Raw genomic sequence first — 19917 nt, 5'->3', positions numbered from 1 at the left:
AGCATGCGCTTAAATCGGACACTTTAATTATTGCTCACTGCGTTTGTTTTGCACATGGTCACGGGTCTAAAAACAGCACCGGCATTCACCGAAACCCACCGCCAGGCCGTATAAATGACGGACGTGGCATGGTAACGTTAGATGGAGAGATATAAAAGTGCCTGGATGAGAGCTGCCCTTTCGCTCTCTATAGGTCAGCTTTATTTGAAGTGTGCAGTATGCAGTGTGGCAGAGCTGACACATGCACTCTAATTTCAGAGAGCTGCACTAAGACAAGCTATTTTGCCAGCAACACAAAAAAAGTATCCTCGAAAATCTTGTTGACGTTCGCTCGGTCAATTACCAGGTGCAGCCAGGTCCCGTGCTTCATTTACATAATAATAATAATAATTGCCTAGAGACTGATCAACAGTCAAAAACGGTGTTCATGCACACAAATCAAAGTGAAATTACATTCCAGCTTTAAAATCCATTGATATACACACCTGTGACCAGCTAAACTAGCTAAAATAGTGATGTATAAAGTCTAAGAGATACACGCGGAAGAATCGCAATTACCATATTATGTTTATGTTTATGTCAGAAGTAGAAATATGTACTACAATTCTCTAGTAATGCGCCCAGATGCTTAAAGTTATTATTAATGAATGTAATTATTTATCCAACATTGGTATCTTTTATCATATTACTGTGATGTCGTTTAATAAAACAAGAAAACCAAGAAAAAGGCCATGCAATATGGAAATAACATATAAAACAAACTTAAAATTTGTCGATATACACAACTGAATGCAATAACTAGCTAAATAGCAACATAAATAGCCTATAGTTACGCTCAGGAAAATGTAGAGTATTTTCTGGAACATAAAAGCGCCTTGTTTTGTACTCGTCAATGATGTAAAATGCAGGCTTTATGTACATCTTTGACCGCAATTCTATAGTTAGAATTTTTTGGAATTGTGTATCATTATTATTGTTGTTAATTATTGAAATAATTTTTTTAAACATTGTTATCTTCAACATATTGCTGTTGGCGCAAGTAAAATGCCATGAGATTTTACCATAGTTAAAGGCATTTCACCAAAGTTCATGCCTAAAACTACGGTGGCCCAGTAGTGCACAGCGCAACAAAATTTAAAAAGCATACACAAGTTCACAACACAACGAAAAAGCCACATTTAAAAACAAACATGCTAAAATTCCACAGCTTGATTGTATTGGTAAAACACTGGAATTTGAACACAAAAAAGTAATTTTAATTCATACAAATTATTCGTTTCAATCACTTGGTGGAATTGCCAGATGTCCCCTAAAGCCTTGTTTATACTTTCGCCTGGCTCTGCTGACTGCGCGCGCTCCTCCCCAAACGGACGAGACGTTTATACTCGACGCGCCTTTCGTTGTGCTATTCTTTGAAACGACAGAGGGCGACTCAGAGTCATTTTTCTATAAACCATCGGGAAAAGCGTCAAGAAGAAGTGGGCTAATGTACCCTGGTGATGATATTTATTTTAGTACACTTCACCGAAAACCACACTACAAAAGAATCGTGTAAAACCCAGTAAACCTTGATATTACTTGTGACATGAGAACAAAATATGCGCACACATGTACACAACTAAATTAACGATTTCTTAAATAGTTCCTAATTTCACTAAACATTTATTTTGGTGAACATTTTTTTTATAAAACATGGATCTTTATTTTCAATAAAAGGGCTTATTTATGCTTTTGTAGGCTCATTTTGTAAATATAAGCAACTAATGTATGTGCAAACTGTGTGCTGGTGTGATGAGACGTCATGCTCGGCTAGATTCGCCATCTAGCCGCGACCTTCTGATGCGGAGCCGCGTGAAAAGTTACAAAAAATTCGCTGCACACTAGGGCTGAACGATATGGACAAAATTTCATATCTCGATTTTCATGCCAGATATCTCGATATCGATACAATACGATATGACTACGTGTTCGGTGAAAACCAGAATCTGAATTAAAATGTGTTTGATTTAAGCCAACATTTCAAAAATTTGTGTCAGAAAATGTATTGTTTTTAAGCCTTTCGCACGTACGATCACACAGGTGTGATCAGTCTAGGCTGGAGCGGATGATCAAGTGCATCACCTGATCAACAGAGACAGGCGCACTCAGAGCTGTCATTTATCACAACTTTTCAGTGTTTTCAACCACATACTGTTTATTTTAGGTTTCAAACATATAAATTCACATAAGTACTAAAAAAACAATACATTTAGAGTTTGTAAAATACACACTGATGTCTATGGAAGAGGTAATAATAATCCTTTCCATTATAATTCGACACGTTTTATTCATATCAGATACACATTGTAAGCAACTTCAATGTTTGCTCTATTCTATTCCCAGTTCACCAGGCTCTTACTTTTAAGTATTTCGGGAGAAGTGGATGAATTCACGTGTTGTAAACATAGAGGTTGTAAATCCAACAGATCCGATTCTCTGAACTGCGTCTGCGGCACAAACTAATGCTGCCTTCACGTGCTATTGGAAATTTGATGATTCCGACTTCTGAAATCGTGATTACGAGCGCATTGCATTCAAGTTTCAAAATGTGAGGGCGTTCATGTGCAATGTTTACCTAGGAAACTCGTATTTACGATAATTCCGAGAGCACGTGAAGGCAGCATTACACGGCGGCGCCCATCGCGCATACAGCTCAACTAACGCGATCGTTATAAAGGTGTTTAAACAACAATATACTTCCACTTGCATGTATTTGACAATCGGAATATCAGATATTTCATGCCATAGCTAACACATTTGTGAATATTCTGAATAAAAAAGGAAAAAATGACAAAAGCAGATCATCATTCATTCAGCGATGTTGATGCTGCGGTGTGTCACGTGACAAGCAATGACGTGTCACCATGGAAACGCCGCCCCCCTCTCAAGTCCCTGTAGTGCGCTCGCGCTGGCTTTAGCGGTGCATTCAAGGGCACTCGTAAAACTGATGTTTGTTGTGACTGCCAGAGTTGTATGCAGGGCGAGCGCGGAGAGGGGAAATCTATATCATCTTTATCGTTGCTTTTTTCGATAGTAATATCTTGAAAGTTCATATCTAGATATAGATACGATCAGCCCTACTGCACACTGCCACGCGAAATGGGGTCACGCGCACCCAACGCGCACTACCGCCCACTCCGCAATAACATAATTTTTGCCGCACGCACCCTCGCGCTCGTGCGGACGCGCCGAGTTTAAACAAGGCTTTAGGCATCATGCGCTGTGGTAGCGAGTAAAAGCGTTCTTGAGTATAAATATGCAGCTATAATGCACGTAGGTGATTTTGAATGTCGATATACAATTGCACACTTAAAACTGATCGTAGTGTTTATATATTTGTAAGACTGGCGAATCTGTAGAACAATGCAAGAAAAACTAACTTTACCGCACTCTGAGAGCCCCCTAGTGGTCAGGAGCATTTCCGTTGCGTTGTGGCTTTTTTGTTGTGTTGTGAACTTATGTATGCTTTTTAAATTTCCGGGCCACCGTATAAAACAATCCCTTAGCTATGCTAAATGCTCTTTGACACAATACTCATAAATGAGTCTTTCCACATAAAAAAAGTCAGAGCTCATTAAACGTCCTCCGGCATTGCTGAAAGAAAGCTGCAAACAAAACGATGCATCGTTTAAGTGTAAAATCTTACCTTCAGCGAGTCGAAGCAGGCGATCACCCGCCCGTTCTCCACCTGGCAGCTCTTGGGCGGGTGCGCGAATTTGCACTCCTCATCGCTGCGCGAGCAGGTCCCCCTCTGAAACTGCCGGCACACCTCCAGAGTCAGCCATTTCGTGTCTCGTATCGACGCGATGTTTAAAGCCATAGCAAAAGTTGTGTCGAGAACCTGCAGGCTCTATGGCGTCAGTAGATTGTTGATTTTGGGTTTGTGTAGTCTATTGTGTGTTGTTGTAGTTTTGAGGTTAGGCTCAGTTTGTTGGCGAGGCCCTTTAAATAGAGATGTCACATTCAGTCCCCCCGCATGGGAGATGGCCGCTATCACTGAAGCTGTCAATCTCTGCCAAGTCGCTCATCAGTCATTTAGTCCCAGGTGCACAACACTGGAGCGACAAGAAGAACATGCTCCAGGTCTCCGAATGGTCTCGAGGCCGACGGTTGGAGATAACTCTACCTGAAGGCGGTGACTCTCCTTGGTGCGATATCTAATAACGGTCCGTGAATGGAAAGAGTGTGTTGGTTCCTTGTGCTTTGGCAAGTCTAAGGGATTGAGATCTTTTCGGGGGGCCAAGCCAGTGTAGGATGGGGTCGGCGAGCAGCTTCAGGTAGGGACGTCGTCAGAGAAGGCACTTTCTTCTGTCCGGGATCTGGAAAAGAAGGACAAGATTTGATTTGGGTAAGAAACAAGGCTAATAGAAGATTCCCACATGGATATGACCACTTATAGGTGGCACACAATTTAATTTTCTTCATTTAACCATTCATTTACAACTTTCATTTGTTTATGTAGCAAGGATGGACGGACGGACGGATGGATGGATGGATGAATAGGCAGGGATGTATGGGATGGATGGATGTATGGGATGGATGGATGTATGGGATGGATGGATGAATAGGCAGGGATGGATGGATGGATGGATAGATGGATCGATAGGCAGAGATGTATGGGATGGATGGATGTATGGGATGGATGGATGTATGGGATGGATGGATGTATTGGATGGATGGATGGATGGATGGATGGATAGGCAGAGATGTATGGGATGGATGGATGTATGGGATGGATGGATGTATGGGATGGATGGATGTATGGGATGGATGGATGGATGGATGGATAAGCAGAGATGTATGGGATGGATGGATGGATGGATGGATAGGCAGAGATGTATGGGATGGATGGATGTATGGGATGGATGGATGTATGGGATGGATGGATGTATGGGATGGATGGATGGATGGATGGATAAGCAGAGATGTATGGGATGGATAGGCAGGGATGGATGGATGGATGGATAAATAGGCAGAGATGATGGATGGATAGATAGGCAGAGATGGATGGATGGATGGGCAGGGATGGATGGATGGCTGGATGGATAGGGGTGGATAAGCAGGGATGGATGGATGGATGGGCAGGGATGGATGGATGGATGGATGGATAAGCAGGGATGGATGGGTAGATGGATGGATGGATAGGGGTGGATAAGCAGGGATGGATGGGTAGATGGATGGATGGATGGATGGATGGATGAATGGATGGATGGATAGGGGTGGATAAGCAGGGATGGATGGGTAGTTGGATGGATGGATGGATGGATAGATGGGCAGAGATGGATGGATGGATGGATGGATGGATGGATGGATGGATGCATTTGATGGACAGGGGTGGATAAGCAGGGATGGATGGGTAGATGGATGGATGGATGGATGGATGGATGAATGGATGGATGGATAGGGGTGGATAAGCAGGGATGGATGGTTAGTTGGATGGATGGATGGATGGATAGATGGGCAGAGATGGATGGATGGATGGATGGATTTGATGGACAGGGGTGGAAAGGCAGGGATGGATGGGTAGATGGATATATGGGCAGGGATGGATGGATGGATGGATGGATGGATGGACGGACAGGGGTGGAAAGGCAGGGATGGATGGGTAGATGGATATATGGGCAGGGATGGATGGATGGATGGATGGATGGATGGATGGACGGACAGGGGTGGAAAGGCAGGGGTGATAGGCATGGATGGATGGATGGATAGAGTGTGTTTAATAGCATATTTTTACCTACAATATCCACTGAAGGAATAACAGACGGATGTTATTCTGGATATTGAAGCATTGGTGTTATCTAATCACAGGCCATTCTAGGATTATATTTACATTTAATCATTTAACCGAGGGTTTTATCCAAAGAGACTAACAAATGAGAAACATCACACGCATGAACTCAAGCTGGAAGCAAACCAGTGTCATAGCAAATGTCGCATCAAAAAGCTCGTATGGAAAACACAGCTTCATGGATTGAACACAGTGCCACAGTGGGTCAAATGCAGAGGTGCAGCAGCACTAAAGGACAACCAGCTCCACTGCCGGAGCGCTTCACCACTGCCTAAACCTGTTGAGTAATGTCACACACTTCAGCCAATAGAAAACATTCCTGACAGACGCTCAACTGCCAGAAAACAGATGCATATTCCAGACGAGTGCCACAACACCTCCACCAGCGAGAGAGAGAGAGAGAGAGAGAGAGAGAGAGAGAGAGAGAGAGAGAGAGAGAGAGAGAGAGAGAGAGAGAGAAACAGACAGACAGAAAGATAAAACGACAAAGACAGAATGACAGAGACAGAAAGATAGAACTACAGACAGAAAGAGAGACAGAAAGATAAAATAACAGACAGAAACATAAAACGACAGACAGAACGACAGAAAGACAGAACAAGACAGACAGAGAGAACTACAAACAGACAGACCAACAGACAGAACAAGACAGACAGAGAGACAGAAAGATAGAACTACAGACAGAACGACAGACAGACCAACAGACAGAACAAGACGGACAGAGACAGAAAGACAAACAGACTGAACGACAGACAGAACGTCAGAAAGACAGACAGAACGACAGACAGAACGACAGAAAGATAGACAGAACGACAGAAAGACAGACAGAACGACAAAGACAAACAGACAGACAGAACGATAGACAGACAAACAGAGACAGAACAAGACAGAGAGACAGAAAGATAGAACTATAAACAGACAGAACGACAGACAAACAGACAGACCAACAGACAGAAGGACAGACAAATAGACAGAACAAGACAGACAGACAAAAAGATAGAACTACAAATAGACAGACAAACAAACAGACAGACAGAACAAGACAGACAGAGACAGAAAGACAAATAGACAGACAGAACGACAGACAGAATGACAGAAAGACAGAACAACAGACAGAACGACAGAAAGATAGAACTACAGACAGACAAAACGACAGACAGACAGACAGACAGACAGACAGACAGACAGACAGACAGAAACATAAAACGACAGAAAGACAGAATGACAGACAGACAGACAGAAAGATAGAACTACAAATAGACAGACAAACAAACAGACAGACAGAACAAGACAGACAGAGACAGAAAGACAAATAGACAGACAGAACGACAGACAGAATGACAGAAAGACAGAACGACAGACAGAACGACAGAAAGACAGACAGAACGACAGACAGAACGAGAGAAAGACAGACAGAAAGACAGACAGAACGACAGACAGAACGACAGACAGAACGACAGAAAGACAGACAAAACGACAGACAGACAGACAGACAGACAGAAACATAAAACGACAGAACGACAGAAAGACAGACAGACAGAAATATAGAACTACAGAGAACACAAAGGCTGCTGTGGCTGTGCAGAAACATGGATGCTGACTGAAGTGCAGAATCATCCTCCACATGCAGAATTACGGAACCCAAATTACATTTAGTTTTACATTTACATTCATGCATTTGGCAGACGCTCTTACCCAAAGCAACTTGCCTTGCATTTCAGTTTCATTAAGTTATTGTAAGTTATCCGTGCCCTGGGAAACAAACCCATTACTTCAGTGTTCTAGCAGCTTGCTCTGCTGAGCTACAGGAATGCATGGCAAAGAATGAGCTTTAGAGGGGTCGAATTCATGCATTCTGACTTATTTACACTGTCAAAGAGTTGATAAACATGGACAACATTTAAAAAAAACAGCTGAACGTATGACGGAGTATTTCTATGCCAAATACACTCCTTCAGGATTCGAATAAGTTAGAAAAAGTTTTTTCCGAGTATGGGCCTGTGTGAGATCATAAAGGGAGGAATTCCTTGTATGGGCACTTCTCCCGGATGAACACACACACACACACACACACACACACACACTTCAACCAGAGCGAGAGCAAGAGCGTGCCCATCAACAGCTTCATTCGGGTTATGGGAGCCGTCTGCGGCGCTGTCATTTTGTTTTTAGACACAAAATCAACAATGTCACTAAAGAAGTGTGTGTGTGTGTGTGTGTGTGAGGGAAAGATCACCTTGTTCAGCTTCACAAATAATGCAGTTTGTGTTTCCGGAGTTCTGCAGGTGTGTGTGTTTGTTCCCGGTCATGAGTAGGGCGCTAAAATTTCCGCGATCACAGAATCGTGGAATTAGCATATTAACGAAGAATTTCCCGGAATCTTTTTCTCCATGCAGTAAATAATTATTTTTCTCTCACCGTCTCTGCCTTCAAGTGATCTCACACCTCTTCATGTTATGCTACATGACTAGCTACTGTTAATTGTTCTTTGATTCTAGAACTTCTTTGTTGTTGTTGGAGTTATTAGTTGTTGGAGTTATTAGTTGATGGAGTTATTAGTTGTACACCTGCTTGTTTTATTTGCTATAATGGACAGGCTGCTTTTCTGATTGTAATTGATTGTACTCCATTGTGAAGCGACCTTGTGTTCTTGAAAGGCACTATATAAAATAAACATATTGATAACTTTATTCAATTTCTGTGTAGACTATGTTTAACAGGGAAGGCCACAGGTAAATATAACATTTATTATAGTGGGTTTGTGTAAAGATTGTTTTATGTTCAAGTAAATTAAAAGTTGTTGTTTTTTAAAGCCTAATAAATGTTGGAATTGGGAGCTTTCAGTTATACTGTAATGTATCGTCATTAATGTTTCATAGAGACATTAATATCAGTGATACTGGCCTTCAATCATAAAAACATGCCATTACAACACATATTTAAAATATTCCGTCTTTATATAGTTTCTTCATTAATTTGGAGAGTAACTGAAATTATTACAATATCAAAATATTAAAAATGCTTTTAAAAATGTAAAAAAAAAAAGTTTTTTTAATTGCAATTAATCATGATTAATTACAGATTTTTTTTATTAGTTAGTTGTTGTTTTTGTTTAGTTGTGTTTATTGAGTACCTTTTTTGTTACTTTTTTGTTTTGTAATTTGTTACCTCAATAAATTTAAAGGTCCCGTTCTTCGTGTTTTTTTGAAGCTTTGATTGTGTTTACAGTGTGCAATATAACATGTGTTCATGTTTCGCGTGTAAAAAAACACAGTATTTTTCATACAATGTACTTATCTGTGTACAGCTGTTTCCACTGTCCTAAAAACGGCTGGTGATTTCCTCTTTCTATGAAGTCCCTCCTTCAGAAATACGTAACGAGTTCTGATTGTGCAAGCGCTTACCGTGTTGTAATTCGACCGCAGCTTAGCGCACGTGCCAGCAGTTCCTGTGTTGTGATTCGACAGCAGCTTAGCGCATGTTGGAAAGATCACGCCTCTTAACGTAGAGATGAATGCGTTCAATAATCTCTACAGCGTCCCTGGGAAAGCCAAACAAAGGTGATTTGACTCCTGGATGAAAATAACAGCGTCTCGACGACATGGCGATAAACACACTCAACGCAACAGTTCCTTTTCTCCACGCGACACGTCCGCTTCTCCACGTGGGACAGCAACAAGACCGCGCCCCCTTTTTCGCGTTTCTTTGTGGGCGGAGGTTAGTCTGTTCTACTGCTCTACTGACGTAATTAAAGAAGGAAGTGCCAGGATGTCGTCCAAGCCAGCCGTTCGCTGTAGGCTTTGAAAGGGAACTTCTGTTAAATAAAATATCTCGCTTGGCATTGAACTTTGAGCTTTATAATTTTACAGGTATTATTTATGCTCTAACAGCAACATTACACACTAACTAAAGTTTGAACAATGGGATCATGCGGAATGGGACCTTTAAGGTCATTCCTATTTTATGTTCGATTATATTAACATTAAAAACACACTCTTTTTACGACTAAAATGACAGTTAAGGGTAAAAAAAAAAACTGAATTGCCAAAAATTAAAACAGAAAAAACAAAATTTGGGAAAAAATCTAACGGATTTTATAGGGCCCTGCAGGTGTGGGTGAAACTGCATCAAATGTGTGTGTTTAGTTGGCAATCGGTGCGCAAGTGCATATAATGTATACGCCAACGTATAGAGAACCGGGAGTTATCCAGAGATAATGGCATGGTGTGTGTGTGTGTGTGTGTGTGTGTGTGTGTGTGTGTGTGTGTGTGTGTGTGTGTGTGTGTGTGTGTGTGTGTGTGTGTGTGTGTGTGTGTGTGTGTGTGTGTGTGTGTGTGTGTGTGTGTGTGTGTGTGTGTGTGTGTGTGTGCTCGTGACTCTTTAGCTCCGCCCACTGCACGCCTCCACGGACTCGGCTGTTTTCTGAATTAATCGGTGCAGTGTATCTGTCTTTTATAAATATGATAAACTAAAGACTCTTGGGAGATATGAAGGATCAACACTACTCTAGACTGTGTGTGTTATGGACCCTTCAATGATTTTAATGTGATGGCTTATTAACTAATTATGTAGTATAAAGTGCTTTTATTAACACGTGCAAAGTTTGACAGTTGAGGCGAACACTGGTTTGAAAAATAATGTTGTTTTCTTGTGCTTGCAGGTTCATTCCAACCACAATTGCCAATCCAGCCGCCTGTACGTCAGTCTTTACAGTAGCAGAACTTTTCATTATCGACCCTATGGAATAAACTAGTCCCCTCTCAGATTTGGAGCAGCTTATAACCCAACCACCACCCCAATCTTCAAACGCCGCCTCTGGCACGGCTCGTGAAGCTCACACAAACACTGCTGCTGGACTTTTCTGGGAACATCTGGAAATATTTTCTTGGAAGGAGAGGGGGGTAAGGGTGGGGGTGGTGAAGACGAAACAAGGCCGTATAAATCTGCAGCTGCCGTCCAAGGTTCCCTTTGCTGCGTAATGACGGCCAAGCGAACAATAACTACTGTGTGTACGGAACTGAACCCTATACTAACCCACGCCTTTGTATTGGGTATAACACACATTTGTGGTGTCGTACGCATTAAAAAGACGTGTTTGAACAGGTTCTGAGGGAACTCAAATCATGACACAATAATGAAGGCCAAACATTAGTAGAGCACGGCCATCTTTATCCGACTCGTGGTGATCTGGACCCTCCTTTTGTCCGTCACCAATTACACACAGCAAGCATTTGCGTAATCTAATGAGCTCGAGTGTTTCTTTCATTTTCCACTCTTGTTGCTAAGGGTCTGTTTCGTCTTTCTATTTCCCACAATGCCTAGCAACCACAAGAGTGCACCTAGAAAAAAAATGAAAATCTGATGATGAGTGAGGAGAGAGATCGACCCTTTGAGAAGAATGCAACAGGTGTAGCGCGACAGAAACACAACAAAACAAGCGCAATAGAATCTCTCATTGTTGTCTTTGTACAGTATATTCATTCATTCATTCATTTCTAATCTAGCAGAGCTTCTCTTTCTTCTCAGATTTGGTCCTTTTAGTCTAGAAAATCTTCCTTCCGCCTTTTCTTCTCTTTCAAAAAACAACGGCTGGACAGGATTTACCACGAGTATTCATAGTTGGGATAATCAAACACGGTTTTAATGATAATTACATTTTAAACGGTAATACTAACTGTCAGTAGATTTTATCGTGGTTGATCGTGAAACCGGTAATTGTGCCATCCTTATTTTGGAGGTTACTGAAGACTGTAGCAATCTAAAAAATAACATAATAAAATGCTATACTATAATCACTTTATACTGTACTGTGCTTTGGTAATGTGTGAATTTCCCCTTTGGATAATAAAATAAAATTAAATTAAATAAAAAGTTAGCTGCAATGCTTTTCCTGAATAAATAAAAATGTAAATTGAAATAAAAACAAATAATATAAAAAAAGGCAAATAAATCAAATATAAATATAAAATTAAATAAAAAGTTATTTGCAATGCTTTTTCTGAATAAATGAAAATATAAATTTAAATAAAACTAAAACAAAATAAAAAACAAATACATTTAAATTAAATATAAAGTAATAAAATAAAAATGCTATTCCTGAATAAATAAAAATATTTTTTAAATAAAATAATAAAAACTAATTAAATCAAATGAAAATATAAAATTAAAATAAATAAAGTTATTTGCAATGCTTTTCCTGAATAAATAAAAATATAAATTAAAATAAAACAAATATATATATATTTATATATATATATATATTTTTTTTTAATTTAATTAAATATAATATAACATAACATTAAATACAATAAAGTTGCCTGCAATGCTTTTCCTGAATAAATTTAAATATAAATTAAAATATAAAAATAATATAAAATGAAAAACTAATTAAATATAAATATAAGTTAAAGAGAGTTATAGAATAAAAAAAGTTATTTGCAATGCTTTTCCTGAATAAAAATATTTTTAAAATAAATAATAAAAAACAAATAAAATTACATATAAATATAAATTAAATAGAATAAAAAAAGTTATTTGCAATGCTTTTCCTGAATAAATAAAAAATAAATTAAAATAAAACAAAAATAAAATATAAAAAACAAAATTAAATTAAATATAAAATTAAATTAAACAAAAAGTTACCTGCAATGCTTTTCCTGAATAAATAAAAATATAAAATAGAATACAACAAAATCAAAATCACAAATAAAATAAAATACATTTAATTAAATAAAAAAAAAAAAAAATATATATATATATATATATATATATATAAAATAAATATATAAAAAATATAATAAAATAAAGATATCTGCAATGCTTTTCCTAAATAAATAAAAATTATTTAACAAATAAATAAAATAAAATGCTATCGGCAATGCTTTTCCTGACAAACAAACAGGGTAACAGGCCACCAGTCAACCCAGTAAAAACCCCTAGCTCAAATGTGCACAGAAGCCCTGAATCAAGACCATACGGCTTTACGATCAACCAAGATGACAAGGAACCAGTCAAATAACCGGTCCAAAGCTCCAGACTGTCAAGATGTCATTTTCAAAAAGATTTCGGTGCGCAGCTGTAATTTGAGATTCTTGTGTGCGGCACTATTTGAGCTCTTGAAAAACACATTAGCAAAGCTTCCTTTCTGGCAGCACTTTGAGCGGGACCAAAGGGAGCTCGATTTCCAGAACTGGAACCGGCGTTAGCTAGATGTTGATTCAGAAAGTGTCATTTGGACCGCTCAATCTACGCTCCACCGTCTACAATCCCAGCACCTGCTGCTCCTTCCCATTTTACCATTATAAAATTAAATGGCCTGCCATACTCGTCGTCGCACACGGAGTCTCAACGGCACGATTTAATTTCATAGCTTTACCCCCGAGAGTCAAGCCATAAAAAAATTGGATAGAAACCATGTCAGATGTGACCTCATGCAATTAATCCTCTTGTATTTTTAGAACTCAAAAACCCGATGGTCTAATTTATGAGGTGAATGACAGTTAAAGGGTGCTTCAGTAATACAATCTGTCAGCTAGTAGAAGTGCTTAAAGCTTGTAAACCCCCAAATCTCGGGATTCGCAGGCCTGTTCGGTTGTCTTTCCGAGGACCAATCATCTTCAAGCGCAGCAAATACAGGGTAATGGTTTATAAAACAGTGCACGTTTAAAAGTGGCACAAATCATTACAGAAAAGCTGCAGACCAAAATTAGCTTTCTCCCTTAAAGCAACTGCAAACCCAGTCAAATCAATGCAAATCTCTGTACTGAGGCCGGCACGGAGCAGGTTTCTCCAGATATCTGAGGCAGGCTTTAAAGGTGAAGTGTGTAGTGTGTAGTGTCCTACTGTCTCCAAATGCAGAGTCAACTATTTGTAGGTAAATTTCCCTGAAAAGTGCAAACACTGCAGTTCTGCGGTACTAAACACTGCTTGAGCATCTCGACACAACAACACTGACTCAACTAAATGCCTTTGTGAGGCTAGTAGGGCCAAAGTTAGGCTACAAAACAAAAAGTTGCAGACCAAAAATGGCAAGATATTAGTGTTGTCACGATACTGGGACTTTGATACAAGACCTTGAAAGACATCGATATTCGATACCATGTGGAAAATTGCCATATAGATATTTGTATTATCTCATATTCTGGGTAATTTTGTTGCAATAGCCTTCACACAGCGAAGGGAGGCTTTATTTGAAACTCAGAACTAAATTGACAAATAAAACGATAAACAAATTGCAAACGATAGCACAAATAAATACAATACAATATAGAGATAAATGAAATAAACAGCTTTAAGATTTTCAGGTGGGTTTGACCGTAGTGTTCAGGTCAGAACTGAAATACAGATTAATGCTTACAATTAAAGTTATTCAGATAACAGTGATTTTCTTTGTCTTTTGTTCTTTGATTAACATCAGGTTTATTAGGCTGCTGTCACTTTAAGAGCTCATTCATGGATCCGATACACAACATGCACTTTCTTTCTCAACTATTTACATTTAAAATTGAGATTTGACCGTTTAAGCAAAATAAGCCAAGGAAAAAAAAACTAAATTTGGTACTCACAAGCCGTTTGAAAAGGTTTTGAGCGCGCGCACCACTGATCTATATATCTATATATCTTATTTTGAACTCAAAACATGTGTAAACGAGTAAAAATAAGCACAATACGCGCAACGTGCAGAATTTCAGGCCCTGTAATGGTGTGCGCACCAAAAGCGAAGCGAATATTTGCATCGCGTTACTCGCTCTAGATTATTTGCGGGATTACTTGTTTTTCGCGTCACTTGCGCAAATAGAAACATTGTGCAAAGGAGTGGCTTCACACACAACAACAACAAAAAAATTCTAAAAAAAGAAAAGCAATGCTTTTCCTGAATAAATAAAAATATAAAATAAAAATAAACAAATAAAATAAAACAAAACTAAAAATATTAAATAAAAAATATCTGCAATGCTTTTCCTGATTAAATATAAATAAACAAAATAAAATAAAAACAAAAAGTACAAAATTAAATTAAATACAATACAATAAAAATACACAATAAAAAAATAACATAAAAAAATATAATAAAAATACACAATAAAATAACATAAAATAAATAAATAAAATAAAACAAAACAAAATATAATAAAATAAAAAGTTCTCTGCAATGATTTTTCTGAAGTGTAAACAGGGCAACAGGCCACCAGACAACCTACCGACTAAACTGTGTGTTGAAGCCCTGAATCAAGGCCTTCAGTGTGCCATACGGCATCATTTTGACATCATTTTGAGTGTATTTGACCGTTTAAGCGTAATAAGCCAAGGAAAAAACTAAATTTGGTACTCACAAGCTGTTTGAGAGTCTTTATTTGTACGACTTACATAGATCAGTGGTGCGCTCGCTTTTGGTGTGAGCTCAAATATGAGCGAACGAGTAAAATTAAGCATAATAAGCACATCAACAACAACAACCGTGTTGGAGATAAATACTATTGCTGCTAGTTATGAGTAAAACTCTAGCTAGAATCAAGCAACAGATGCATATTTTCATCATTTACCAGCTAGTCCAACTTCCTGGTGAACTTTTCTCCAAGCTATCGCCTGTTTTGTCCGGTCTCTGTATGAATAAGATGTTGTGTCGGGGGTGCCCGCAGATGGCTTTTCTGATACAACCGGATGTGTTAATAAGCTCTTCGCTGATTGGCTTGCGCAATAACACTTCAGGCGAATTTTCTGCTCGAGTTGATATTTTTCAGCTTGCATGGAAGACACGTTTAAGGCGAATGTCGCGTGTTCACGGCAATCGCCCAATTCAATGTAATTTGCGTCGCCTGGCGCGAAAAGCACATCTATTCACATCATAGCATTGACTATGTAGTTAATCTACTCACGCAAATAATTAAATTCGCTTTTGGTGTGCACATACACCATTCAACTGGAACGAATGAAAAGGAGTGAGTGAGAGGAGGCGGGTATCAGTGCATTGATACTGCAGAAAGTGAGTATTGGAATCGTTTCAGATATTTCAGTATCGATCCATAAAAAAAAATAAAAAATCTATCTTTTTGACAACATTACAAGACATTGCCATGTACCTTAAAATTACATTGACTTAAAAAGCACCTGCTGTAACATCTTAGTTTTTTTCGTTGCACTAAACATTATTTGATTGAACATTTTGGAAAAATTATAGACTTTGGTTTTATTTAATTTCACAGGTAAAGACTTTTTTTCTTTAAAAACAAATGCTGATTTAAGTAACATCTTTGTTTGGATTGCAGAATATGCAGTTGTTGCCTTTAATTTCACATAAGTTCAACCCAATTCAATTTCCCGTTTTGACCAAAAGCCAATTTGAATAAAATGAATTTAAATACCAAATAAACATCTTGTTCATGTATACTTTCATTCTTTAAATAAATAAAAAAATCGGAAATCGGTATCGGAATCGGCCAGTTTGCTTGAAAAAAAATCGGAATCGGCCATGTAAAATCATGATCGGTGCATCACTACCTAAAACGGATCCAGTGCTTTAGTATAGATAGTTCAAAGCTAGATAAACGTCAGTGTGCAGAAAAAACAGGGTTAGTTAAGTCTAAACGGCATGATAATGGGAATGTCGCGTGTTCACGACAATCGCCCAATTCAACGCAATTCACCTGGCACGAAATCTATTCACGTCATTGCATTGACTATGTAGTTAATCTACTCGCGCAAATAATACAATTCGCTTTTGGTGTGCACACACACCATAACATCATTCAGCTGGAACGAATGAAAAGGAGTGAGTGAGAGGAGGCGGGTATCAGTGCATTGATACTGCAGAAAGTGAGTATTGGAATCGTTTCAGATATTTCAGTATCGATCCATAACAAAAAAAAAATCGATATTTTTGACAACACTACAAGACATTGCCAAGTCCTAAAACTGATAGATAGTTCAAAGCTAGATAAACGTCAGTGTGCAGTAAAAACAGGGTTAGTTAAGTCTAAACTAGGGATGTGACGGTGAGGAAATTTTCCCACCGGTTAATTGATGTGTGACAACACCGGTAATACCGGTATCACCGGCGGAGGCTTTTAAATCACTAATTCTATCTAACCGAAAGTAACATGCACAGGACCGCTCTGAACTGAAAACGCGCCAGTGTTGCGTATTCACACACGTGAATGACAGCTCGTCTGTAAATGCGCGCTCTGTGAGGCCATGGGTGCATCTCAATCAGTTCCCTAGTTCAGTAGTCAGGGCACTGATCAAGCATTGATCAGTCTATGATTGAGATGCACGCCATGAATGAATTACAGTTCGTCCGTAAAGCCTCGTTTATACTCGACGCGCCCGCACGAGCGCGAGGGTGCGCGCGGCAAAAATAAATGCGCGCAGTCAGCGTAGCGCGGAGGCTCGCACTGCGGAGCCAGGCGAAAGTAAACAATGCGCGCTCTGAACGGCCGTGTACTTTCGGTTTTGAATTAGCGCCAATTCGGCTGCAGTTGCTTGAATTGTGGGTTCATTAGCCTATTATTTTTAATGAAAAACACAACAACAAAACAAATGACAAACTCCCTTAAATAGGCGCTTTTACGTTTCGCTTTGAAACCAAATCTTCCGCCTTCCGCGATCATCTCAGTCAGCTCCTCACTCTTAAATCTGATGAATGACTCCTGCCGCTGCCGAGACTCACGTTCGGATCCTGCTTTATTAAGCAGATACGTTCAGTTTTTATTTGTATTGTCTGTTCTCTAACTGAACTAAATTATTTTATTACTATAAAAAAAAATCAAAAAGACGGTGGGGCGGTGCCACGGTGGGCAAGTGATGTAACCGGTGTTGAGTCTGGACACCGGTAACACCGGCAACACCGACTATCGTAGCAAGCCTAGTCTAAACGGCATGATAATATCCAAACAGGCATCGAATTCACCAAGAGTGGCCAATAAAGTGCAAGATACTGCCAAGTCACAGTGTCACCTGCAGTTCCTCTGGGTTCAGAGAAGCAAGAGCTTTGACGGATAGTTGTAACCGAGTAGGAATGGCAGCAAGTCAGAGGCTGATGAGGACGGACAGATGGTGTGCAGGTAGGAAGGTGGCTGCGGTATCCTTGTTGTGACCTGCAGAGATTAGCGCTGTCTGTACGCCCCCGCCCTTCCCCACAATGATTAGTGGTTCCAGAGGAGGACGCCTGGCTGAACAGCAAAGCTGTGCATTCCACGGATGCAATTATATATTATCTCACACACACACAAAAAAGTTAAATACCAGATCTTGCGTCACCGTTGGGAATAGGCTTGCTGTGGTAGTCGGTGTTACTACATGGTGTTCGGCCGATTGCATTACTTGCCCACCGCGGCACGGCTTCGATTTTATTACAGAAATAAAAACCATTTAGTACAGCAGGACAACAGATGCTACAATTATGAACTGAAAGCATATGCTCTGCTCCATATACAGCATGAGCTGAAAAAAACTATTTTTACTAAATAATATTTACAAAGAAATGGCAACTCTTCTTTTTTTTAGTAGGGTTGACCCGACTAAAGATTTTTCTAGTCGTCTAGTAGTCGTACATTTAAGCCATTAGTCGACTACTCGTATGTTTGTAGTGGCAAGAAAAAGTATGTGAACCCCTTAGCAAAATAAGAGAGATCATACAAAATGCATGTTGTTGTTTTTTTATTATTTAGTACTGTCCTGAATAAGATATTTTACATTAAAGATGTCCACATATAGTCCACAAGACAAAATAAAAAAGCTGATTTTATAAAAATGACCCCGTTCAAAGTTTATGAACCCTTGATTCTTAATACTGTGTGTCGTTCCCTGATGATCCACGGCTGTGTGTGTGTGTGTGTGTGTGTGTGTGTGTGCTTCCCTGAAGATCCACGTCTGTGTGTGTGTGTGTGTGTGTGTGTGTGTGGTTCCCTGATGATCCACGGCTGTGTGTGTGTGTGTGTGTGTGTGTGTGTGTGTGTGTGTGTGTGTGTGTGTGTGTGCTTCCCTGAAGATCCACGTCTGTGTGTGTGTGTGTGTGTGGTTCCCTGATGATCCACGGCTGTGTGTGTGTGTGTGTGTGTGTGTGTGTGTGTGTGTGTGTGTGTGTGTGTGTTTGTGTGTGTGCGTGTGCTTCCCTGATGATCCACGTCTGTGTGTGTGTGTGTGTGTGTGTGTGTGTGTGGTTCCCTGATGATCCACGGCTGTGATGGTTGTTCTTGAGTCTCTTGTTTGTCCTGAGCAGTTAAACTGACCAATGTTCTTCAGAAAAATCCTCCATCATCTTCTGCGCATTTGAACCCTCTCCAGCATTGACTGTATGATTTTGAGATCCATCTTTTCACACGGAGGACGATTGAGAGACTCAAACACAATTATTAAAAAAAGTTGAAACAATCACTGATGCTCCAGAACGAAACATGATGCATTAAGAGCCGGGGGTGAAAACTTTTGGAATTTGAAGATCAAGGTAAATTGTACTTAATTTGTCTTCCGGGAAGACAAGTAAGAATCTTCTGTTGCTTCTGAAGGGCAGCAAAAATTGATACATACACAAAATAAGACATTTGGACTTCATCATGTACAAAAGTTTCCACCCCCCGGCTCTTAATGCGTTGTGTTTCCTTCTGGAGCATCAGTGAATGTCTGAACCTTTTTTAATAGTTGTGTTTGAGTCCTTCAATCGTCCTCAGTGTGAAAAGATGGATCTCAAAATCATACAGTCCCTGCTGGAGAGAGTTCAAATATGCAGAAGATGCTGGAAAACTGAAGAATGTGCAGGATTTGAAGAACATTGAGCAGTTTAACTGCTCAGAACAAATGAGGGACTCAAGAACAACCATCAAAAAACAAAAAAACAGCAGTGGATCGACAATAGGGATGCACCGAAATGAAAATTCTTGGCCGAAAGCTGAAGAATAATAAAACACTTGGCTGAAGGCCGAAGCCGAATACCGAACTCGTTTTTTCAAAAAAAAATTCCCATTAATTTTGCCAATTTCTTCACCGTTTCATAAAATTTCCTTTTTTACTATTTTGTTGCTTTTTAAATAAATTACAAAACTACAATTTAAAAATACTTATTTAACACTGAACATTTTTAGCATTCCAGCAGA

General features: G+C 39.3%; 1 protein-coding gene across 5 annotated transcripts in view; it reads right to left on the bottom strand.

The window, feature by feature from the left end:
• Positions 1 to 19917, bottom strand: part of mbnl2 (muscleblind-like splicing regulator 2) — a 127644-nt gene that overhangs the window by 85341 nt on the left and 22386 nt on the right. For all 5 annotated transcript variants that reach the window (XM_079812360.1, XM_079812359.1, XM_079812362.1 and 2 more), the window contains exon 2: positions 3686 to 4358. In XM_079812360.1, the coding sequence (XP_079668486.1) occupies positions 3686 to 3859 (174 nt within the window). In that variant the 5' untranslated portion in view covers positions 3860 to 4358. The remainder of the gene's footprint in view (positions 1 to 3685; positions 4359 to 19917) is intronic.

Source organism: Gobio gobio (assembly GCF_949357685.1).
Source record: "Gobio gobio genome assembly, chromosome: 3".
Classification (NCBI taxonomy): domain Eukaryota; kingdom Metazoa; phylum Chordata; class Actinopteri; order Cypriniformes; family Gobionidae; genus Gobio; species Gobio gobio.
The sequence above is the reverse complement of the archived record's forward strand: the minus strand, read 5'-3'. Positions and strand labels throughout refer to the sequence as shown.